Here is a 25,805-nt window from a genome sequence, read left to right as displayed (position 1 = left end):
GCGCTGTGCACGAGCCTAGGAGCATTTTACTAATGCTCTGTTAAAATAACAATGAAATGCTGCGTTATTGACTTTAGACCAGGTTTTTGTTGGTCAATGGTGCCATCACTTCCCACTGCCTCAAGATAGCAATACGCCCAGAATGCACCTGAACACACCTCCCTGTAAGACCAGCACGCCCAGAATGCACCTGAACACACCTCCCTGTAAGACCAGCACGCCCAGAATGCACCTGAACACACCTCCCTGTAAGACCAGCACGCCCAGAATGCACCTGAACACACCTCCCTGTAAGACCAGCACGCCCAGAATGCACCTGAACACAACTCCCTGTAAGACCAGCACGCCCAGAATGCACCTGAACACACCTCCCTGTAAGACCAGCACACCCATGGGCGCTGGACGGGAAACTGACAACTGTGTCGGTCTTAAACTAGCAAAGACACCCGTGTCCTGCTTCGCGCTGCCCCGGGTGCAAGCTAGGGCTCTGAGCTGTATGTCTGGTTGTCAGTTTATCAGTATATTTGCAATCAGCTTTAGCCAACAGAAGAATAGAAAATGAACTACAAAATCAGACACAGCTGTGTCTTAAACCGCCTACTTGATCACTTCAAACACTTAGTTTTAAGTATATAGTGTAGATAAAGCAAAAAATCAGAGCACTGAAAGTACCCGGATGACCCCCCTAAAAACGGTCAAAAAGTTCAGTGTGGAACGATGGACCCTACTCGCACTAAACGGGCGCCGTCTTGACTACAAAGTGGAAAAAGGGGAGGGACCAGGGACGTGGGCAAGTTTTGATCAGTTGAATCCAGGCTACTTTATGCAAATGAGGAGCGGTCGGCTCGGCTCGCCGCCTTTCAAAATCTGACGAAAATCTTTTAAACTGACCTTTGTCAATTAAAAAAAACAGATTCAGCAACTGTATGGCCTATTTCTCGCTTAAAATTATTATTATATATACACTTTCATTGCTTTTTTTTAATTTAACTGTGGTTACATTAAAAAAGCAATGAAAGTGGCCGGCACAAACGGCCTATCTCGCAATGTTGACAAAAGTAAAAAAAAAAAATATCTTGTGTATTTGCCCCGTGATTCGCATCCTCTCCAAAATGAAATAGGTTCTTCTTGGGTTCTAGGTTCTTTGCTTCACCCATTTATGAGAATCAGGCCAGTAGTTTTTCCGTAATCCTGCTGACAGACAAACAAACAGCCAAACCAAACCAAAAAACATAACCTTCTTGGTGCAGTAGGGGAAAACCCAAGACTTTCACTACTCCGGCGTTTCCGAGCCTCTAAAGCCCCTGACACAGCAACCTGACGGCTGACTGCGGGCAGAAAAGGCAGTCGGACTGATCAGTCGGCTCCCCGAGGTCCAAAAAGTGCCTCAGAACACACCGAAGCGACGCCGTCTTGAGCGTACGTTCTGGGCGTGGGCGAGACGTAATACAAAAAATGAAAACCGGAAATGACAACGCGTCACGTGTGTCTGGCTTCTCCAGCCGATAGTAATGGCGGCTTGTTCGAAATACGATCTCGTATTTTACGAAAATAGTTCACTGAAACGTGTTTCTGAAAACATTTGAAGAGAGAAACAGGCCGTGCAGCTGCTGAATCTGTCTTCATTTCAGATCAACAAAGGTCAGTTTAAAAGATTTTCGTCGGATTTTGAGAGGCGTTCGTCACTCATCCCGCCAATCAGATTGGTGGAGTGAGTCCGACTGCCCGCCCTCCGACCCAGCAAGTCAGGTCAGCCAAAATGAAGGCCGACGGCACGGAACACACCAAACAGACTCCAGTCACTGACCTCGCCAGACTGTCCGACGGCCAATTATCGGGTTGGTGTGTCAGGGCCATAAAATGGAGACATTTGGAAACTCTGCTGCCCCAGTTTTGATTTGAAAGCTTCGGGGTTGCTTTGTAGTCTGGACGGACACAAACGGAGACATTTGGAAACATGACGCACGTCAGTCAGTCTTACCTGTTAGGCAGCTTACAGACCTTCAGTAACAGGTCTGTCTGTCTGTCTGTCTGTCTGTCTGTCAGCTTACAGACCTTCAGTAACAGGTCTGTCTGTCTGTCTGTCTGTCTGTCTGTCTGTCTGTCTGTCAGCTTACAGACCTTCAGTAACAGTTCCACCTCGTCCTCGCTCCAAGATATCAGATCAATATATCAATATATTGATCAGGACTCAGGGAACATTCCTGTTTCCTGTACGGGACTCTCCCAAGTCTGATCGCCGGTCACATGACTGGCCACTGCAGCGTGACGTGGGGTTGCGTTGCTCCAAAGATTTTATCTGTCTCAGCTTTATTGCAGTATTGAAGGAAAAACTAAAATATTTGAATATTTGGATCCAGCCCTAGATTCTCTGCTTCATTCATTCATGTTGTCCTTTGCCTGCAGTAAAGAAAAAGCTTTTAACTCCCATCCTGTCATGTTCTTTCAGTGCACAGATATTGAAAGCACAGAAAAGTTCCACAAATAAGTCACAGATTACACTCTGTACCAACTTAGCCTTAAGAAAACGTCTTTTGTTCCTCTCTAAAAGATAGACCCACCCTCCATCCCTCCCTCTCCCTCTCCCTCCATCCCTCCCTCTCCCTCTCCCTCCCTCTCTCTCTCTGTGAAGCTTGTGTGAGCTCCAGTATGCATTGCATTGCGATGACACAGGCTTTCTGACTGCTCTCCGTCACTGCTCAGCTGTTGCTGCTGCTGCTGCTCCCGTTGCTCCGAGCTACGCCTAGATACCCAACGAGCAGCATGTTCCGACGCACTAAAAGGTACAACACGAGACGGAGTAGTGATGGTCTGGTTTCTTTGATGTGAGGTGCAGTAGTAGCTGGCTTTCTGTTCATATTCATTTATTCCTTCTTCTCTCTATTTCTTTCCCTCAGTCCTCTCTCTGTCTGTGTGAGTCGACAGTTTCCGCAGTATACGTTACAAAGAGGCTATTATTGACATTGTCTGACTAACTTGGTTTCAAAGTCTGACTGCTCTGCTGATTGTGCATGTTGAGAGTCTTATTGATTTGTAGTATATTACAGAATACTGTCACTGTAAGACTTAAGGTCTGCCAGCTTATATGTTTAAAGTCCCAGCAAAGGATGCAGTGTGAAAACTTTCTGTTTTTAACCCTTAGAGAATGGACCTCCCGCAGGCATCCGGGGGGAAATCGTTGGTAGGGCTGGGTACTGAACTTTGATACTTTTTAGGCACCGACCAAATTGCCTCCAAAGTATTGAGTATCAAAAAAATGCCTCGTCATTCAATAGCCAATTTCAATACCTAAGGAGTAAATCCCATCAGCGTCAGTGAGCCAATAAGCATGCAGCATGCCTCTACCAAGATCTTATAATGCTGCTGATTGGCTCTGACTGTCTAATGTTACACGTCGAGAAGGCATTGTTGTATTTTGAGAGGCTTGTTGTACAGTTTGTGTCACATAGCCTAGTTGTGAAGAAGCGTAATGTAAAATGTTGTAATTTCTTCTTATAAAAATGTATTTATAAAATTGGTATCGAAAAAAATTCAGGAACCGGTATCGAATTCCAGGTATCGGCACCGGTATCGATATTGAACATTTTTGAATGATACACAGCCATAATCGTTGGTTACATGATCATGTTTAAATCAATCTGAACTAAAAACCGCTTCAGCATTTGTTCTTTTTGCAGCAGAAAGCTAAAGCCTGACTTATTGTTCTGTGGAGGCTCCATGCAGAGCTTTCGCCGTAGCCTAAGTGGCCTGATGTTTATACTTGTGCGTTGGTGTGTGCGTTGATCTCTTTAAGAGAATAACAGGGCCAGCATGTGTGTGTGTGTGTGGGGACTGTGTGGTAGAGCGAGTGAGAGAGTGACGGTGATTAGCTTAGGAAAGAGTGTTGACTTTAGAGTCATAGTGGGAGAAGCCAAGAGGGTAAGCCAGCTTCCACAAATCGTACCTCCTATGGAGCCATTTTGATGCTAACAAGCACTCACCCGCTGTTAGCATTCCATTGAGTCCCATTCATTTTGACGTCACTTTGACAGTGAATAACTTTACATCTCACGTTATGGCTCCGTAGCAGACGTTTTTATAACAATAGGCTAACGATTGTGTCATAACCACGAGACTTCCTGTCTCATAGTAGAGGAGTTACCGTATAGTACAGGAGAAGCTCTCAGGCAGTTTGGACTTCCATCAGCTGTTTAAGTGTAATGACTAATGTTAACTATCATTTTAGTGATCAATAATGAGCCTGTGTCTATGTTATCTCCTTACATATACCTACGCTCTCCGTCTCTGCTAGATTGGGAATGATTGAGATTTCTCTTGGCACAGCTACCAGAAGACTTCCAACTTTCAGACAGGTTGCTCACGTCACATCTACGTCTTCAAGCTCAGTTGGAGGCTGCTCAGTAACGCTCAGCCATCACCGGGAAAGAGCTTCTAATATCCTCCACTGGTCTCCGTAGTAAACAACGGCTTCACTTTTTCCATTTCCTTACTGTCTATGGGAGAAACAAAGTGTCTCCCCTGTGCTTTCTGGGAAATCTTTAGTAGGAAAAGTTAACCCTCTCTTTGATTTCATGTTGTTTATGGAGTAGAACCAGGAAATAAGTCGGGGGAAATGCAACGCTACCAAGCCACGTGCGTCGCTGCGATGTAAAGTTACATTTTTCGAGAGGTGCAAGTCAGGCTACGGCGTATGGTCGGTGTATATCTGTGTCTCTACATACGTAGCCACGGCATATATTTTATGCAGAAGCATAAATCACGCTTAAGGCTTCTGTCTTGTGCATCATCACGTCGTACGCCTGTGATGACATCATTCTGCAGACGGGACGTGCAGTCCAAAAAGCACGTGACATCACTGCTATTGCAGATGAAACTATCAAAACGCCTTTACACTCGGCATATTAAAAGCATATGTCAAAAACAATCTACATAAAAAATGTGTGTTAAGAAATATTTTGTTCATGTTTCTACATTTAGAAATCTTTTGGACAATGCACATTAAAGGTATAGTGCGTAGTTTCTGTCGCCCCCATGAGGAATACTAAGTAATGACAACAACACTGTCGGCGTGTCCACATGATACAAGCCTCTGTGATCGCGCAGCACCCCCTCTCACGCAGTTGCTAGTAACCAAGGAGGACACGGAGGATTCAAAAAACATGACGGACTCCAGTTTCTGCGCGCGAAAGTCGCCGGACACCACAATCTCCTGAACATAGCCATGCTGAGAAATACAGAGAGTTGTGTGGAGCTGATAGTCTTAATTAGCTTTGTAGCAACTCATTTGGCAACGGATTGGATGTAACGGACGTTCATTAATATCCAAACGTTACGCACTAAAGCTTTAATCAACATTTCTGTAAATGCGCCAGTGTGCATGTAGTCCTAGTAACCTAGCATACATGTCTTTATGGTTGGAGGAAACTGGAACACACAGAGAACTCTGCAGTGCCAACTTGCTGTGAAGCAGCAGTGCTAACCACTGAGCCACCGTGCGTTTTGTGTGTTTATTTTGTAGAATTTGATGAAAACATGTCTGTATATTACTATTTTCAACCTATTTAAAGGCCTTTAGTCTTGATATATGACAATTTGGTGAAATTTGGAAAAGAAAATGTACAAATCTGGATACACAAAGATTCCGCTTTAAATTCAGATACTGTGTATTAACGGTCAAACTTTCAGAAACTATCGGACATACGTTAGATTTGCATACCCAAATGATAAAAAAGATCTGTAAATATGTCCAGGAAGTAACGGAGCAAGATATGAACGTTTAAAAAATGAGGGCTAGTCACAACCTTGAGATTGAGATAGAGATTTATTTGCCGCTATATATTTAGTGTTTCTAGCTTTCTCGTTGTGGTTTTGTTGACCCTGATGTGCACGTAACATGACATTATTGAAAAGCTGACTCATCGTAGTGACATTTCCAGCAGACCTGCAGGTAGACTGATTCACCGCCTGAAGAAGTCAATCAATGAATGCATGAGCCACAGACGAGTCAGACTGAACTAGCTTTAGATGGATTTCCTGCAGTCTGGTTCACTGATAGTCAGAGATGCTTTTTTTCTGTAGTTGGATGATCTGGTGGGTTATTAGGAGACGTTTTACCCAGCGGACATTCTCTTGTTCAAGATCTCTTATCTCTACCAGCCACAGCTAGGGCTGGGTACCGACCAAATTCCCTCTAAATCAAGTATCCAAAAATGCCTCGTCATTGAATACACAATTTCAATACCTTAGGAGCAAATCTCATCAGAGTCAGTGAGCCAATAAGCACGCAGCATGCTTCTACCAAGATCTAATAATGTTTGTGATTGACATTGTAAAGAACACGCAGGAAAAACTCTACGTTACGCAGAGATTTGTGCAGTAATGTCTAATGTTGTCATTTATTTTTGTTTAAAAAATTGGTATCGGAAAAAAAGTTTAGGAACCGGTATCAAAGTCACAGTATCGGTATCAGTACCGGTATCGGAAATCTTTGAACAATACCCAGCACTAGCCATTGCTTTCTCATGAATGGGTTTGTATGTTATCGTACGAAAACATATGCCCAATATTGCGTATATTATCCTTCGAAATTACGGTGACTGCCGGCCGGTCCCGCCAACTGGTCACATGACACTTAAGTAAGGTGACCGTGAGCCGGGTACAGAGCACCATGAGGTTATGGTTGTTTCAGAGGCCGTTACAGTTGAGTTACCTGACAAAAGGTGACTGTCATGCTGCGATGACAGTAAAGTCATCAACTAGTTAAAGCTATAGTGCGTCATTTCGGTCTCCCCCATGAGGAATTCTAACTAATAGCAACAACACTGTCGGTGCATCCACATGACGCAAGCCCTCGGCGATCACCATGATGGACTCTTCCGAAGAGGTAATTATTTTGTAATTTTGATGTCCTCTTTGTCTCCACAGCTGAGCGCTGCTGTTTCCTTTCTCAGCGGCGACGTAAAACGCATCATCGAGCTGCTGCGTGCGGAAGTTGCCGGACTACACCATTTTGTAAACATAGCCACACTGAGAAATACAGAGAGAGTTTTGTGGAGCTGATTTAGCTTTCATCTCACTTGGCTTATATGTAACGGACCTTCATTAGTTTACAATACAAGCACTATAGCTTTAAGATTATTGGTTTGGGTTAAAACAATTAGTAAAGTAGTACTTCTGCGACATGAACACCCGTGTCCTTGGTGAAAGTCTTGTGTTTTTCCCTTAACTTCTTCTAAAGCCAGTGACACACCAACCCGATAATCGGCCGTCGGACAGTCTGGTGAGGTCAGTGACTCGAGTCTGTTCGGTGTGCTCTGTGCCGTCATCTGTTGGAGGAGCTGTCGGCCTTCATTTTGGCCGACCTGACTTGTTGCGTTGGAGGGCGGGGAGTCAGACTCCGTGACCAATCTGATTGGTGGAGTGCCAACCCGGGAATGATGAGCGGGATAAGCCTCTCAAAATCTGACGAAAATCTTTTATTAAACTGACCTTTGTTGATCTAAAATGAAGACAGATTCAGCAGCTGCACGGCCTGTTTCTCGCTTAAAATGTTTTCAGAAACACGTTTCGGTGAACTATTTTAGTCCAATATGAGATCGTATTCTGAACGAGACGCCATGACAGTCTGGCTTTGAGTTTCTGGAGAAACCAGACCCACGTGACGCGTTCGTCCAATCAGCTGCCGGTTTTCTTTTTTTGGGCGACAATACAGATTAGCGCCGCCTGCTGTTATGGAGACGTATTACACGCTCAAGTCAGCCTCGCTTTGGTGTATTTTGAGGCACTCGGGGAGCCGACTGATCACTCCGACTGCTTTTTCTGCCAAAGGTCGGCTGTCGGGTTAGTGTGTCAGGGGCTTAAGACACAAACTCTGCTCCCCCGCTTGAAAGCCCTGTGTTTTAGGACACATCCATCCACCCTGGCCTCCTCCCTATGCGGATCTTTGCGGTCTCATACAGCAGCAGTCAATGTGGTGCATACAGCAATAAATATGTGGAATACATAGGAATTACAGTGCGAAACTGTTTCATAGCTATATGTACGAATGGACAGAATTTTCCTGCAGGGATCGATAAAATATCACATTATATTATAAATAATTGGGGCTCTATTTTCCTTTGTGCTTAGAATTGATACTTTCAATCACACTGATGTCAGCAGTCTGAAAATGTGAGCTGACATTTGAGCGCCGGGGTTTTTCTCTCTGGTGATGGCAGTAGCGGATGTCGTGCTGAGTCTCTCAGAGTGACTTCATCCTCTCCTGCTGATCAGGGATTCAACCGGCTTCTGTTACTGCAGAGAGTCTCGCTATATGGCACACCTGAGCCCACACACGCAGGCAGACAGATGGAAATAACGTGAAGTCTCACCCTCTTAAAATGCCAGCCGGACGCACTCCTACAGCAGTGTTCAAACGTAACAGGAATCATTTTGAAAATGTGTCTCAAATGCAGACTTGGTTCAGTGTATGTTGAGAGAGCTAAGGGACTGTTCGTTATTTATTTAAGGGGCCACCGGAGGAGTTTTGGGACCTTTAGCAACAAAAAAGACACTCCTCTCGCCAGTAAAAAAATTTCTATGGAAAAAAGGGTCATGAAAAAAGGCATGACCCTCCCCCAGCAATTTATCGATACCTTCTGTACTGGTTTGCGTTTGGCAAGTATACAGATTCCCATTGGTTTTTAACAGCTATGACATACGTGACTAAACCTCTGCATTCTCATCTGACGCATCCCACTCCTCTGTTATGGTGGGGGGGGCGATTTCAGTAGATTTACTCACTAACATTGTTATGGTGGGGGGGCCATTTCAGTAGATTTACTCACTAACATTGTTGTGGAAACACAATAAGCATGGGAACTAAATGCACACGTCCTGCATTACTGCATTACTTCAAATACTAAGTTACTCCTCTAGTAAACTAGTATTCACATGAAATAAAACAATAAAATATTGAGACCATTCAGCAAGGCACACTGGGTAATATTCAACACACAAACTGGTTGCTATGGACTCGTCACTAGGCTTCATCCACTTCGCCGTTTAAACAAAGTGGAATAAACGTATAAAAGTCCAAATCTACACAAAACCCGCAATTAATTAGTAAGCTGACATCAAATGTGGCATTTAGGAAACCTTTATTGCAACCTTGGCACGGTAAGATGTCCAGACTAGCAACAGTCATTTTCGTTTTTTGCGTACTTTTTTTTACTAAAGCAGTATATGAAATCAGATGTATTACCTACCACCATGTAGTTGTTTTGTGTTATTTAAGATATTTATAAAATCTGATCATGTCAGACGTAATTATTTTACTCATTTTTTAAACAATGCAATTATCCGTTTCAGCCACCAGGGGGCAGCTCCACCTGCCCCCCCCCCCTGCAAACTCATGGGTCAGACCCATCTGGTAGCGAAGGAGGGCCGAGACTAAGAGCTACATGGAAAAATATGCACCAAACAAGCCACTTTGAAATGTTGCTGTTTCATGAATACAAAAGTTGGGTCACCCCCCTGGACTGAAAAATGTTGGATGACCCTCCCCTCAGCAAAGAATAAAAAGACACGACCCTCCCCTATTTTCCTCCGGTGGTCCGTTCCATAAATACCGAACAGTCCCTAAATGCTTAAAATGATGGCAAAAGTGAGGTAGTTGTTTTTGGAGCCATAACGGAAAGTAAAGCGTCAGCGCTCAGCTTCAATCGCCAACGTTAAAAACAACAAACAAAGTCAGAAGTCTTGGTGTAGTCACAAGGGGTTAAGCGAGCATCCGGAAAGCGTACCTCCTATGGGGAGTTTCTGAGGCTAACAAGCCATCACCTTCCGTTAGCATCCCATTGACTGCCATTCATTCTGACGTCACTTTGACAGAGAATACCTTTACATCTGAAGCGTTTAAAGACTCTATTTGTCCGTTGTTTATTTCAAAAGAAACATGACAATGTATAAAAGGCTCCATTACCGTGTACCTCACGTTATGGCTCCGTAGCAGACGTTTTTATAACAATAGGCTAACGATTGGGTCATAACCACCCAACTTTCTGTCGCATAGTAGAGAAATTACGTATAGTCAGGAGATGCTCGCAGGCAATCGGGGGGGACGTGGAGGCATACAGTCAAGGGAGAAGCCCATAGAGAGTCCATGAAAGCATCGCAACTAAATATTTCAGGAACGTTTTGCTCCTGCTCCTACGCTGATCTCCTACTCACGCTCTCCGTCTCTGCTAGATTGGGAATGATTGAGATTTCTCTTGGCACAGCTAACAGAAGACTTCCAACTTTCAGACAGGTTGCTCACGTCACATCTACGTCTTCAAGCTCAGTTTGAGGCTGCACAGCAGCTGCGCAGTACACTCAGCCGAAAAGTGCTTCTAATTGACTTCACTGGTCTCCGTCGAAGTCTATGGCGTTGCTGTGTCCATCTTTCACTGTCTATGTGCAGTCAGCGCGTACGTCCCAGGTTCTGAGATTGTATTCCTGTTTTCCTTGACTTTCTTCCCATCCTCGCATCTTAGTCCGTCCCACCAAGGAAGCATGGGAGAGCCGCAAGATAATCATGCGAGGAGAGAGGAAATGTGGTTTTAGAGACATGAGACGTCCTTTACTCTCAAGCATCACGTGAATTCGTCAGCTGCATGGGCGGAGTTAGCAACGGCTTTCAGCTGCACGGCTTCAGGGAATGTTGTTTTCTTCTTTCCTCGCTCATAGCTCCTCGGAGATCCCTCCTCAATCCTAGTTCCTCGATCCTCGCTCATTGTTTCCCAGGGCAGGAATAAGAGCGTTGAGACGGCCTTCACTAAGGAGGGCCAGAACAACTTCCGGTTCAAGCGAAGGAGATATCAAATAAGAAGAGTGAGATCCAGCCAGTGTTGTCTCGGTCTCTATACACTTTGGTCTTGGTGATGACTTGGTTTCGGTATAGGTGGACCCAAGAGGAATCGTTTTGAAAATTTGTCTCAAATGCAGACTGGGTTCAGTGTACGGAAAGAGAGCTAATTTTCTAAAATGACCACTTAAACGAAGGCAAAGGTCTCTCTGAGGTGGTTGCCTAGAAACCAGAGATGAGCAATTGATGAACAATCATTGCTGAGCTTCAATCGGCAATGTTCAGTGTGTCCTCTATGTTGGCGGCCCTCCACGGTAAAATGTTTTTTTCTGATTGTTGCAGGCAAAAATCCTTGATTATTAATTAATTATTATTAACCTTTTCTGAAAAAATGCGATGGAATACGCGGGATATTTATGCAATTTTATGCAATGAAATTGCGGGAACTTGCAAAAACTGTGGTGTCATCGTGGCTTCATCGCAGGGTTTGCAGCTTTTCGATGATGTTCACGTTGCGTATTTACGTCACTTCATAATGATCCCATGGCAGCAGGGGAAAATGGCTGCTCTTTTGTGTAAGTAAACGCAGAATTTTTCAACTTTCTGCTAAGATATATGTGAAGCCCCGCATATTTTGCGCGGAAATCGGCAATTTATGCGGCGCAAGTGCGGCGTATTTGAAAAAAATGCGGCCCCCGCATAAATATGCAGACTTATGCATTGAATTATGCGATCACATAATCGCGTTTTTCTGGAAGGACTGAGAAATAGGGCAGACGCCCACTACGTACACCGCGCACCGCCGAGCCTTCAGCTGTTTATGAAAAGTCATAAAGTCGTAATTACACGACTCTGCAGAGCCGCCTGCTCTACTGAACTCAAGCAAACTGTCATCCGCTCTCTCTCCCCTTTTAGGGTGAACAACTGGAACAGTGACAGGACGTCATCACTCGCGAAGTCATGGCAACCAAATAAACAGGGAGAGTACTACTTCACTCAATCTTAGGCAAAGTGACAAACAGTGAACCCGTGAACTATGACAGCTACAGTTTATTGGAAAATAGCATTGTGGACACTGACTTTGATGAATTTAGTGTTTATCAGACCCCAGATGAGATGCTAACGTTAGCGAACGCTGCGGTGACGGTCCCTCTGGCTTTGACTCCCCGCTGCAGGAGACGCTATATTCCTCCGACACGCTGTATTAACGTTTTAAAACAGTTTTCCAGGTTAGTGGGGGTGCATGCCGTTCAAAACCAACATGAGAAACGTAGCCAGTAATGTTCACTCAGAGTTTTGTTGTTAAACTGACATTAAATCACCCTACGGTACCGTCTATTTGCTGGATGGTTTCAAGGTAACGGTCGGTAGCTAACATTAGCAGATAAGCCCGTACTTTCTGACGTTCGACCCCCGACCCCCCCGCAAAAAAACATCAGACAAAGCTAGAAATCTTGGCGTAGTGATGGACTCCGACCTGAATTTCAACTGCCACATTAAGACAATTGCAAAGTCAGCTTCTATTCTTGTACGTCATAGCTGTCTTACTCTATTTTAGCCATTTTATATTCTGTTTAATGGAAGTTTTTAACTGCTCTTTAATGCTTTATTCAAAGCACTTTAAATGGCCTTGCTGCTGTTATATGTTATACAAAAAAAAACTGCCTTGCCTGTGTAATATGTAATGTTTATTTCCTTCTAGAAGCTTAACAATTAGCAGCCGAAAGTCACAGCTGGGAAAGAGAACAAACGAATGTGCGAATAAGATAATGGAGGCGAAGGAGGTGGAAAAAGAGGGAGCTCGTGCGAGAGGTGAAAGGAGGAGAGGCTGAGATAGAGCGCAGGCCCTGGGGTGATATTTGTGTCTGCTCTTCCATTAGGGACCAGCTCACTACGGTTACGTGAGCAACAAGACACACACACACAGCCTACTAGCTTTGACTGGTTCTCTCTCGATGTTTCTTGATCATGCACAACAAAACAAAACAGGGCATTCAGGCATTCACTTATTTATGTACTTCAATATCCAATGGAAAATAATCTCAAAATGAAAAAGACGGTCGGCCAAAAAAACATAAGCCGGAGAGCGGAGTTCACTTTGAGGTGAAAATACAATACTTTTACCCAGAAATCGCTCGTTCATTCCTCGGGAATGTCTTAAATCAAACCACGATCTTTTTCCTAATCTTAGAGTTTTGGTGCCTAAATGTACCTGTCATCGCCGCATGGCACTCACTTTCTCTGGCCAAACTCCACTACCATGGCCCCTGAGAGCTGAGAGCTCTGTAGAGGCTAAATACAACTAGCAACTGCCGCTCGGATTTTATCGTATCTCACATTATACTGTTACCGTTACTTGTTACAGTTATCCGTGAGGAGCTCGGAGTAGAGCCGCTGCTCCTTCGCGTCGAAAGGAGCCAGTTGAGGTGGTTCGGGCATCTGGTAAGGATGCCCCCTGGGCGCCTCCCTAGGGAGGTGTTCCAGGCACGTCCAGCTGGAAGGAGGTCTTGGGGAAGACCCAGGACTAGGTGGAGGGACGTCCAGCTGGGAGGAGGTCTCGGGGAAGACCCAGGAGGGTGGAGGGATTATATCTCCAACCTGGCCTGGGAACGCCTCAGGATCCCCCAGTCGGAGCTGGTTAATGCGGCCCGGGAAAGGGAAGTTTGGGGTCCCCTGCTGGAGCTGCTGCCCCCGCGACACGATACCGGAGAAGCGGACGAAGATGGATGGATGGACATTATACTGTTCACGTTACAGTGCTTTACTTAGTTTAAAATACTTCTAGACCAGAAAGGGGGAAATCCCATGCATGGGGCGAGAATGAAAAGCTTGGAAGGGTTAGGGGACTAAGTATGAATTGGTTGGATGCTAAAGGAAAGTAGGGAGGCACTTATTTATAGATGCAATAATTGCAGAGAAGACAGTGTGTGTGTGTGTGTGTGTGTGTGTGTGTGTGTGTGTGTTTCCCTCAGGTGCTTAGGCTCAGGTGCAGTGTGTGTGAGTCACACAGTGTCCACCTCTTCTGCTAATAAACACTCCTCTGTAACTAAATAAGTCATTACACTTCACGTAACCAATAATGTGCAAACCAAAAGAGGTCAGTGTGAGGCCAAGCCATCTGAGTCAGACTGGAGAATCTTTTCTTCTAAGTGCTTCAGTTTTTACCCCGCAGGAGCACTGGGTAGCTTATACTGTAGTAGGTGCTACATGCCCATCCCATTAGCTTTCAGTTAAGGGCCTTGTCTTCCCTCTCCTCTTAGAGTTATGGGACTCTTATTCCGTTTGATCCTCCACCGTCTACGTCTTACAGGAAAAACACTTTTGAGGACACAGGCTTCTCAGCAGCACTACATTTACCCGTGCTTGACAGATATTGCTACTGTCAGCTGCTGTGTCCCCCAGACTGAGACCGAAGATTTGAGCTTTTCAAATCCCGACTGAAATGCTGTCCGGGGATGTTTGGGGCGATGAAGAGCTGAGGAACCTGGGAAGGAACATAGACCGCAAAGATAATAAACGTAGCATCAGTGACGTCACACATTGGTTTGTGGACTGCCATTTTGAAGCCTCAAGTTTGGCAATTTGGCCGTCGCCATCTTGGTTTTTGAAACCGGACGTGACCATTTTTGAAAGATACGGTGGAGCTGGGGAGGCTGACGCGGCCAAGCCAGTGTTGTTGATAGTTGCTATGGCGCTGCGCTAAGCTAAACGCTAAAGAGGGAAAGTTGCTGATTTTCAACCCTTCTGAAGCGACTCATCGAGCGAAGATTTAGCGACAGGTAAACGCAGAACTCCGGGTACTGGCGCCCTTTTATCTGCATGTACGGCAGAACAGAAAATCTGCAAACTTTTCCCTTAAGTCACTAGCTAACACTAGCGGTAGCTAGCTAGCTTGTTTGGTCCTGTCTGAACAGGACACTTTTTAGGCGACCAAAATGTTCCAGTTACCTTTGCTGATGTAAAAACACACAGTGAGAGGATACAAGTTTAAGATGAAAACACCCCAAAAAGTTGAGGTCTAGTTTAATGTCCACAGTGTTAGCATGGTTAGCATCGCTAAGCCTCTGTCCTGATTGACAGGTCCTAAAGCCTCCCCTGCTTTATCGTCTATTTTAAAATAAACAGTAAATAATTAACTAAATGAACATCATGATGTGTTGAAGAAGACTTGAAACTAGTGATTGAGACCATCAACTCATTATGAAAATGTTTACTGAGGTAATAAATCAAGTGAGAAGTGGGCTCATTTTCTCATAGACTTCTATAGAAACAGACTTCTTTTGGTGAAAGGGTTTTAAAAGTATGTTGGACTTATCTCCCTGCCATTGTGTTTTAGGCCAGGCAATGATTTTGACATTTAACACAATGCTTATTGCAGTCCATTGTAAATGTGATGAAGCAGAGGACAGTGTTGTGCCTCAGACCCTAAACCATAACCACTTTGACTTCTGTCCTGGCCTTTTACTGCTGGACAATATTGTTAGATTACTGCTGTAAAGAGACTTGGACAGACTAATAGGAATCAATAAATACCGTCTATATTATGTACATACATCACTCTGATGTCATACCTTAGCTCTACAGCTAAAAAAATGATCATTTGATTGCATGCTTAATCAATTAATTAAAAGTTCTCAGATTTTCAAATGCTAAATCTGCCACTGTGGGACATATTAAACACAGTTCATTTAAAACCGAACAACCAGAGGTGGAAAGAATACAAAAATATTCTACTTAAGTAAAAGTACTATTACTTTGATGAACTTTTACTTAAGTACAAGTAAAATTACCGGTATAAAAATCTACTCAAGTACAAGTGAAAAGTAGCTTATTAAAGGTCCTATGAAATGCTGCTTTTTGGATGCTTTTATATAGACCTTAGTGGTCCCCTAATACTGTATCTGAAGTCTCTTTTATATAGACCTTAGTGGTCCCCTAATACTGTATCTGAAGTCTCTTTTTATATAGGCCTTAGTGGTCCCCTAATACTGTATCTGAAGTCTCTTTTATATAGACCTTAGTGGTCCCCTAATACTGTATCTGAAGTCTCTTTTATATAGACCTTAGTGGTCCCCTAATACTGTATCTGAAGTCTCTTTTATATAGACCTTAGTGGTCCCCTAATACTGTATCTGAAGTCTCTTTATATAGACCTTAGTGGTCCCCTAATACTGTATCTGAAGTCTCTTTTATATAGACCTTAGTGGTCCCCTAATACTGTATCTGAAGTCTCTTTTATATAGGCCTTAGTGGTCTCCTAATACTGTATCTGAAGTCTCTTTTATATAGACCTTAGTGGTCCCCTAATACTGTATCTGAAGTCTCTTTTATATAGACCTTAGTGGTCCCCTAATACTGTATCTGAAGTCTCTTTTATATAGACCTTAGTGGTCCCCTAATACTGTATCTGAAGTCTCTTTTATATAGACCTTAGTGGTCCCCTAATACTGTATCTGAAGTCTCTTTTATATAGGCCTTAGTGGTCTCCCTAATACTGTATCTGAAGTCTCTTTTATATAGGCCTTAGTGGTCCTCTAATACTGTATCTGAAGTCTCTTTTATATAGGCCTCAGTGGTCCCCTAATACTGTATCTGAAGTCTCTTTCCTGAAATTCAGCCTTGGTGCAGAATTACAGCCACTAGAGCCAGTCCCACAATGAGCTTTCCTTAGGATGTGCCATTTCTGTGTCTGCAGCTTTAAATGCTATTGAGGAGGAGAGAGGTGGGGGGTGTGGCCTTGACCAACTGCCATGCTTCGCTCATTTGCAAGCCATGATGTCTCTCTCTCTCTCTCTTTCTCATGGGTGGGCCAAATTCTCTGGGTGGGCAAAGCAGAGAAAGGGGAGGTAACCTTTCCCCTTATGACGTCATAAAGGGAAGACTCCTGATTGGCCCATCTGAGCTTTCATTTTCTCAAAGGCAGAGCAGGATACCCAGGGCTCGGTTTACACCTATCACCATTTCTAGCCACTGGGGGGCCATAGGCAGGCTGGGGGAACTCACATTAATGTTAAAAAAACTTCATAAAGTGACATTTTCATGCCATGGGACCTTTAAATATGCACTTCAATAGCCAATGGAAAACACAGCGCTTTCAAGCCGGAGAGCGGATTTCACTTCGCAGTGAAAACAAAATACTTTCACCCAGGAAACGCTCATTCATTCCTCAGGAGTGTTTTAATCCAAACCATGATATTTTTCCTAAACTTAATTAGTTGTTTTAACTGTCAGGGCTGCATGACGCTCACATTTTCTGGCTAAACTCCACTACCATGCCCCCCTGAAAGGACATCATCTGGCGGTGCCTGTAGCCGGCTCACAGTCACCTGTTGGCGGCTGAACAACTGCCGCTGGTAGGCGGCGTCCCGGAGCTCTGCAAATTTACGAATCCTACTATGGCCACGCCAAGACCCGCCCTACGAAGCAGCTCGATTGGTTGGAGTTAGGCATTGACCTCGAGTGGTTAAGGATACGATGGCCGATTGGTCAGGGGAAAGGACCTGAACAAATGGGGTTACGTTACCTTGCGTAAGCATGGACGCCTGGCCAGTAAATGCTATTGAAGGGCGGGTCTTGGCGTCACGTGACCACAGCTCCCTCCTCTCCCATCCCCTCCAGGGTCGAAGACCCCAAACAAAAAATGTCCTCCAGTTTAAAGTGCTCCAGCCTTTTCATGGTGCTATGAAACTTCCCCACAGAGATACATACGCTAAAAGAAGAAGAAAAAGCTGATACACGCGTCATGAAAATGAAATCAAAGAATGAATGTGTGATACTTGTTTGATTCCTAATGCCTTTCTCCTCCTTCATTTCTTCCCTGAAAAGTCCCTTTCATTTTTTCCACCAACATCTTCACTGATGTACTCAATGCTATCATTTCTAACTCCCACTGATTCAATGCTCTCCTCATGCTGCGGAGGTAAACACTTCCCCGACTCCTCGCCAGCAGTTCCCTCCTCCCTCGCCACCTCTTCTCTCTGAAGTGCTCTTGCTTCGCGCCTCACTTTCGCTTTCTTATCTGTCTCTGTGTTTACAACAATACCTCCTTCTCTCTGCCTCAGATCTACTTTCTCTTTGACTTTGTGCATCACAGCTACATTTGTGAGGTTTCATATGAATGGGTGGTTTTCGTTGGATCAATATTAATGGTGCCCCTGCTGTTACAGTAAGTAGAGGGAGGAGTATGAACATGCAGAGGATGAAGGCGCCTGTTTGTCTGGCTTTGTTAGAGCCGTACTCCTGATGGGCTTTATAGCTGCAATGTTACCTTAGATACTGTAACCTAGTAACCTTGTGAAATTTAAAATGACAGCATAAAAATAAGAAAATAGCACAAATATGTAAACCTTACAACTACCGCATATAGATAAAATGATTAAAGCTTAAATTGTGCTTTAAGGTAACATTGCAAGAGGCATATGCTACAACATTCGCCTGTGTTAATGCCTTCTGTAGTGTGTGTGTGTGTGTGTGTGTGTGTGTGTGTGTGTGTGTGTGTGTGTGTGTGTGTGACAATGGAAAGAAACTGGGTCATGTTTACCTTGCGCCTGTATGTGTGATGAGCACCACTGAGAGCACATTTAAACTGTATCTCTTATCCTTGTTTTTCTGTCTTTTTTTTTTGTCCAACTGAATTTTCAGTCACCCCGTTCCCCTAAACGTATACCTTCCCTCATCTCGCTTTCATGTCTCGATTGCACCAGCAAACACCCCTATATCTCTCTGCACATCTCCTCCCTCATCCCCAAGCATCCCTCGGCAACGGCACGTACAATCCAGAATTACTGAGTGCAGTGGAGTACATCTCTCCCTCCCCTTTCCTCTCCCCTCCCTCCCCTCTCCTTGATCTAGAATGACCATCGAGCAAGAAACACCCACCGGGCATCGCTCTGAAATTTGGACTCTGCATCCGCAGCAGCATACTTGCTGGATGCGTAAAGTAAATACACGCCAGTTGAGCCCAGCCTACATGTTCATACATAGCAGGGAAAGTGACAGCGCTACAGGAGAAATTCAAGGCCAAGCGCTGCGTGTATTTGAGTGTTTACAGCCAGCCTCCATTGATTTCCTGCAGCACTGAGAATCCATTAAACAGCCCTGCTGCACGGTTTCACTTTGTTTTCGCCTCTCTCTGTCTCTCTGAAGCAGGGGCAGGCGACCTGCGGCTCCGGAGCCGCTGTGCCTCCCCTGTGGCTTTGACAATCAGTTATATGTAACTGAATAATACATTTCATTTATTATTGTTGTGGGCCTAGTGCTTTCACATCTGTAGTTTGGTTCATTTGGTCCGGACCAAGGGCAAAAAACTGTACGTTGTAGCATATTTCAGCCGTTTCAGTTCCTTTTCAAACCACTTTGTTTGCCCTGGTCCCTATCAGTTGATGAGTTGGTGAAAAGAACCAAAATGCAGCAACACAAGTCGCGTGACAACATTCACACGTCACTGGCCAGATGTGTCTGAATGTATTTGCTCAGACTATTTTGCAGAGCCGCTGTTGCTGGGGAGGGGGCATTAAGTCAGACTCAGTGGTGAGTGAAACTGAAGCAAAGGGACAGACACAGAGCTGTAGTCTTTTTAATTCATTAACTTTATCGGTTATTAGGCAAATAAAACGCTGATACAGATAATCTGCAAACTGTCAAAAAACGGCCCAAATATCGGGCAGGGACAATGATCCCTAGTTTTTTTTCTCCTATCCCAGAATGTATCTGTGGTGTAGCCAGTCTTTACTGCACAGCGGTGTGACGATAGGTCTGGCAATGAAAGACCTTCATTATAAGGCTCAAATATGTTTTGTGGCTCCAGACAGATTGTTTAAAGGTTGCTTACTCCTGAAGTAATGAAAGTCAGTGACGCTCTGTTGGATCTTACACACTGAGACGCACACATGCACTCATGATGTGACTGGGATCAGCTGGGGAGGGCGGGCAGGGAGTGTGTTACAGGGAGGTCATTGCAGCTTCAAACAAAAAAAAAGCCTTTAGGTTATAGAACAAAGTTAGGATATAATTGATCGAGCTTAGAAAGTGTGAAATGGCACAACAGCAGTTATCGGACCTGCATGTTAAACTCAACCTATTGGCTTATGTGATCAATATCCATAAGGCTTGTTATAGAGCTGATCGATCAGGACATCCTGTGTGTGGTTAGAATAATGAATACAGGTAGATGTGATGGTGCTCGCTCTGTTTTGTGAACGTATTGTAATATTTTAGGTGGGAATATGAAGTTAGGGTTATCCTTTAATTGGTAGCTGATGAGAAGCAGAAGATAAAGCCAGATGTGACTGGCTGTTGGTTAGACTCCCAACAGCCAATCAGCTGTCAAGTTTTTTTCAGTTTTCACCATATTTGTATGCTCAGTGCAGGATAAATCTTGGCTGATGTTGCACAGGTGTAAAGGCAATCTTTACTTTGTGATCTGGCACCCTTGGATAGAAGTGACAAGAGTGTCAAACGTTGAAAAAGTTAAAAATTTGGACCTAGAAAACCAAACTGTTGCATGGTCGACGGGAAGACAACACCAGGGTTAAAGGGTAACTACCGTTTTTTCCAAGCTGGACCCTATTTTCCTGTTTTTGTGTCTAAGTGACTGATGGGAACAACAATCTTTGACATTGGTGCGGTATTAAGCGAGATCGCCGCAGTCAGCAGCTGGCCTGGCTCCTCCCTCCTATGTACTTCCGTTCAATTTTCATTTTCCGTTGCGGTATATTCTTGGGTTCTCTCCGGCCAAATCTTTACCGGTCCAATCAGAGAACAGAGGGAGTGTCTGAGAACGATGACGTTGAGGTCGTGCTCTAGTTTGAGTTGTAGTTCTGTAATGGAGGCGGAGAAAGATGCGAGCGAAGCCATTCGGTCCGTTGTGGCAACGCTGCTGAATATCCAGAAGTTAAAGAACAATCTTTGCTGAGTTGTGTTGGGGGCCATGATGTTGTGGCCCTCCTCCCCACGGGGTTCAGGAACAGTTTGATTTTCCAGCTCGCTCCGTTAGTGGTGAAGGAGTTGGCTAAGGCTAACGCTAGCGATGCTAAGCCGACGTCACGACCAAACGTTAGCGATTGGTTACGGCAGATCCAGAGTGGCTCTGGGCAGATCCAATAGTTTTAAACTTCAACAGAGTACCCGCCTAAGGAAGTTAACACTTGTCAATGGAGAGAGGCCAGACTCTCTGGACCAATGAAATAGACCAGGAGTCTGGTAGGACCAGGCTAATGGACCAGAGTCTGGTAGGACCAGGCTAATGGACCAGCAGTCGTAGGACCAGGCTACTGGACCAGAGTCTGGTAGGACCAGGTTAGTGTACCAGAGTCTGGTAGGACCAGGCTAATGGACCAGAGTCTGGTAGGACCAGGCTAGTGTACCAGAGTCTGGTAGGACCAGGCTACTGGACCAGAGTCTGGTAGGACCAGGCTAGTGTACCAGAGTCTGGTAGGACCAGGCTAGTGGACCAGAGTCTGGTAGGACCAGGCTAATGGACCAGAGTCTGGTAGGACCAGGCTAGTGGACGAGAGTCTGGTAGGACCAGGCTAATGGACCAGAGTCTGGTAGGACCAGGCTAATGGACCAGAGTCTGGTAGTACCAGGCTACTGGACCAGAGTCTGGTAGGACCAGGCTAATGGACCAGATTCTGGTAGGACCAGGCTAATGGACCAGAGTCTGGTAGGACCAGGCTAGTGTACCAGAGTCTGGTAGGACCAGGCTAATGGACCAGATTCTGGTAGGACCAGGCTAATGGACCAGAGTCTGGTAGGACCAGGCTAGTGTACCAGAGTCTGGTAGGACCAGGCTAATGGACCAGATTCTGGTAGGACCAGGCTAGTGGACCTACCAGAGGCTAGGCTAGCTACAATGTAAGTTAACAGGGCAATTGTGCCGCTTGTATTTACCTTCACAAAAGGTTTCTCCCTAAAAGGAAGTTTTCCTCGCCACTGTTGTACTAAATGCTTGCTCTTGGGGGAATTACTGGAATTGTTGGGTCTCTGTAAATTATAGAGTGAGGTCTAGACCTATTCTATCTGTAAAGTGTCCTGAGATAACTCCTGTTATGATTTGATACTATAAATAAAATGTAATGTGAATTGAATGATTAAACTGCCCCGTTGCCCCAGTGTGAACGTTCTGACAAAATAAAAAACATCGCACACAAAAAAGCAAAAGGAATACAAAATGCTCTATTTACTCCATAATGGTGTGTCAGCTGGATACAGTAATATCGTGAGCAGTGTGAAGTGGAGTCCACAGGCAGATTTGAGGTGACTCAGTGTGATAGAGACTGCTTTTAAGAGACTAAAACATAATGAGCGAGGTCACGGAAAGGTGGACGTTTTCCTTTTTGTACCATTCTCATCTATCCTGTCTTTTCTTCCACCACTTTTCTGTCTAACTTTGCCTCATTTTTTTTTATCTTGGCTGAGAGGAGGCAGACAGGGATGGATGACTGAGGAAATTGATTTCTCCTTATCGCTGTTGTGCCCCATGCAGTAAGCCGTCTGCTGCACTTCTGCGTGCAGCTACAGTGTGCACATATCCGTGCATAGAGACATAGATTTCATTTCATTTTTTCAGTCAAGCTTTTAATTTATTTATGCTCGAGAGATCATGGAGGGGCGGCCCTCATTTACAATGACATCCAGTCAATTACAAAGACAGCTAGCTAGATAGATGGATACTTTATTTATCCCGAGGGACATTTTAATAATCAAAAAAGAAAGAAACAAAACAACAACACAGAGAAGAAGCAACACCATCAATAGAAAGCTACTACAAAAAATAATTCAATAGATAAATTAGGATAATTAGGTATGTAAAAGAAAATGCAACCATGTTAAGCAATTACAAGTAGAAGTTTGGAGGTTTAGAGACAGGAGGGAGACAGGAGGGGGACGCCTTCAAGCCAGCGTTGCCAGCTCTTTTCCGATGAAAGTCGCTAGCACCAGCTCCAAAAGTCGCTAGATGACGTCATACGCTCATTGGCCTATTTTTGACGTCATTACACAATCATTTGTATAAAGCTCAGTGGTTGCGTCAGCAAGGTAGATAGAAAGAAATATAACTCTTTAGCCAAATAATCACAAATTCAATACAGGAATTTATTTTACCTTATAATTATTACCGTATTTTCCGCACTATAGGGCGCACCGGACTATAAGGCGCATTAAGCAAAACACTGCAGGATCGGGACGTAGCCTAGCGACAGAATGTCAACAAATGATGTCGAAAGGAAACTCAAAGAAAGTATTTACTGCACTAAAAAAAAGCAAGGCAAGTTTGACATCTGGAAAAAGTTCTCAATTGTCAGGAAAACAAAACAAACAACCCCATGAATCTCTGTATTAATAGCCTATAAAATGACGTGTTTTCCCCTGCGGGACGAGAGAAGCCACAAAATCCATGCATTTCTATTATTGTGCGGGCATAAAAAGTTTTGCTGGTGCTGGACATACACGTTGCGGGTGCGGGCGGCAGTGTAACACGCACGTTGTGGGTGCTGGCGGCAGTGTAACACACACGTTGCGGGTGCGGGCGGCAGTGTAACACACACGTTGCGGGTGCGGGCAGTAATGGTCCGAAATTCAGCGGGAGCGGGATGAAGAAAACAGTCTCGCGCAGGGCTCTAAAGCACAGTAGGCCTGTGTATTACTCCGCGACGCTCCTGACTACGGTATCTTGACAGAGCGCCGTGTACCACACAAAATCGCTCCGAGGTCAGTAAGCACAACCAGAATTAATCCATATATAAGACGCTCCGGATTATAAGGCGCACTGTCATTTTTTGAGAAAATGAAAGGCTTTTAAGTGCGCCCTATAGTGCGGAAAATACGGTACTTAGGTAGCCGATCTTTGAAGTAAAAAAAAAATGAAATTCTACAAAGGGAGGGAAAAAGATCGATAAAGAATTCTCAAAGAAGGCTGGCTTGCCCAGGTCCAGGCCAGCTCAGCGGCGTCTTTCTCCCGTCGCGTCCCTCTGTCTCTCCTACCTACACCGGCCCCCGCACACCCTGTCCCCCTCCCCTTCTAACTACCTGCACGCTGTGCACAGTGCTGCTGCACATGAGGAGAGAGGGGAGAGGCTGCGCCGCTGCTCCTCAGTCACAGAACAGAAGACTGTTTTGGCGGCTACAGGAGAGAAACACCTCGCGTGCTCGCTGGACAATACTGACGACTTTTCTACAGAAAGTCGCCAGATTTGTCGCTAGTCGCTTTTTTGAAAAAAAGTCGCTAAGGGGGTCTGAAAAGTCGCTTAATCTAGCGACAAAGTCGCTAAGTTGGTAACACTGCTTCAAGCAAGATGATAAAAGATTAGGAAGAGAGTGAGACGGGGTTCATAATCTGACAGACTTTGCTGACTTGAACATACTTTTGTTTGCGGTTAGGGAAACAGTGTCAGTGTCATTTTGTGAAGCCACAATTGTGTTCTGTAAACTTAAATGCTGGACTTCAGTAAACATGCTTAACTGAACCGTTCGTCTCAGATTGATCCTTGTGTTCTCGTGAACTTACAGAGTCACAACACGCCGATGAAGGAATGCGCGGGAATTAATACATTTGAGTCAGATTTGACAGGCCTTAGGACCTCATTTTTTAAATTCCCTACAAGACCGAGCTTGTGTAACATGAAGTAAAGGCCGAGCAGTCAGCAGAACGTGTCTGATAAGGTGACAAAGCAGTTCTGAAAGGTAATGTGGTAGTTTTCCAACAACGGTCTTAAAATCCAGGTCTTAAGGTCCAATAAAATGCTGTGCTCACCTCGACACTGTGATTGCAGGATGTTTACATGCATATATCTCTCTCTTTGTCTTTACAGTTGCCGTACAAGCAACAGGAAAAGTCTAATCCTGACCACCACTTCTCCCACGCTGCCTCGCCCACACTCCCCTCTCCCCCTCCCCGGACACATCGGTACGTATAGTAACCAACCAACCAACCAACACATTCTCACTCCCATCGCTTAAAGGAACACGCCGACTTATTGGAACTTTGTCTTATTCCCCGTATCCTCCAGAGTTAGATAAGTCCAGACATACCCTTCTCATCTCCGTGCGTGTTGTGACTCTGTCCGACCGGTAGCTTAGCCTAGCACAGATCCTGGAGGTAACCGGCTCCAACTAGCCTACTGCTCCGAATAAGTGACAAAATAACGCCAACATGTTCCTATTTACATTTATGCGTGTACAAATAACAAGGTCACATGACACACAGCCATCTTCTAACCGTATACATACTGGGAACTATGTGACCTTGTTATTTGTACACGCTGTGACTATACAAATCACAACATGTAATTAGGAACATGTTGGCGTTATTTTGTCAGTTATTGAGAGCAGTAGGCTAGTTGGAGCCAGTTATCTTCAGGATCTGTGCTAAGCTAGGCTACTGGTGGAACCGTCAGACAGAGTTACAACTCGCACGGAGATGAGAAGGGTATGTCTGGACTTATCTAACTCTGGGGGATACGGGGAATAAGACAAAGTCCCAATAAGTCGGCGTGTTGGTCAAGGTGCCTTTGGCGTTTGTTATTGACGCCAAAAGTCTCCTTTAGCGTCATATCTAAACGCGCTTTATCTTAAAGGGGTGATAGAATGCAAAACCAATTTTACCTTGTCATAGTGTAATAACGACAGTTTGGAGGGTAACTAGGACATACATAGAAGCTCAAAATCCCATTGATACCCCTATCCTCTGCAAATCTCACATTTTCAAACTGCCGCTGAAAACGGGCGAATCTGAACAAAGCTAAAAGTTGACGTAAGCATCCCAACTCCTAGTCTTTGTCACGCCCCAACATTTGCATAGGCTACACCACTGACCTGAGGTCAGCTTAGTCTTCTGAATCTAGCTAGGTCACGCAGATCTCCAGAGGTCCGCTATTTAATTACTAAATTCACTTCTGAGACTTTTTTATGCGAGAAATCAACTACGTAGAGGTCAAATATGGCCCGTTTTACGAAAATTGATGGCTAATTGCAAATTGTGTCC

The 25,805-nt window shown here is 44.6% G+C and overlaps 1 protein-coding gene across 1 annotated transcript in view; it reads left to right on the top strand.

The window, feature by feature from the left end:
* The window catches only part of LOC144530748 (microtubule-associated serine/threonine-protein kinase 1-like), an 86,927-nt gene that overhangs the window by 13,070 nt on the left and 48,052 nt on the right, over positions 1 to 25,805 (top strand). Inside the window, exon 2 of the mRNA XM_078270457.1 lies at positions 24,634 to 24,728. Coding sequence (XP_078126583.1) covers positions 24,634 to 24,728 — 95 coding nt within the window. The remainder of the gene's footprint in view (positions 1 to 24,633; positions 24,729 to 25,805) is intronic.

The sequence above is a fragment of the Sander vitreus genome, chromosome 15, assembly GCF_031162955.1.
Source record: "Sander vitreus isolate 19-12246 chromosome 15, sanVit1, whole genome shotgun sequence".
Taxonomy (NCBI): Eukaryota; Metazoa; Chordata; class Actinopteri; order Perciformes; family Percidae; genus Sander; species Sander vitreus.
This window is presented reverse-complemented; position numbering and strand designations above follow the sequence as displayed.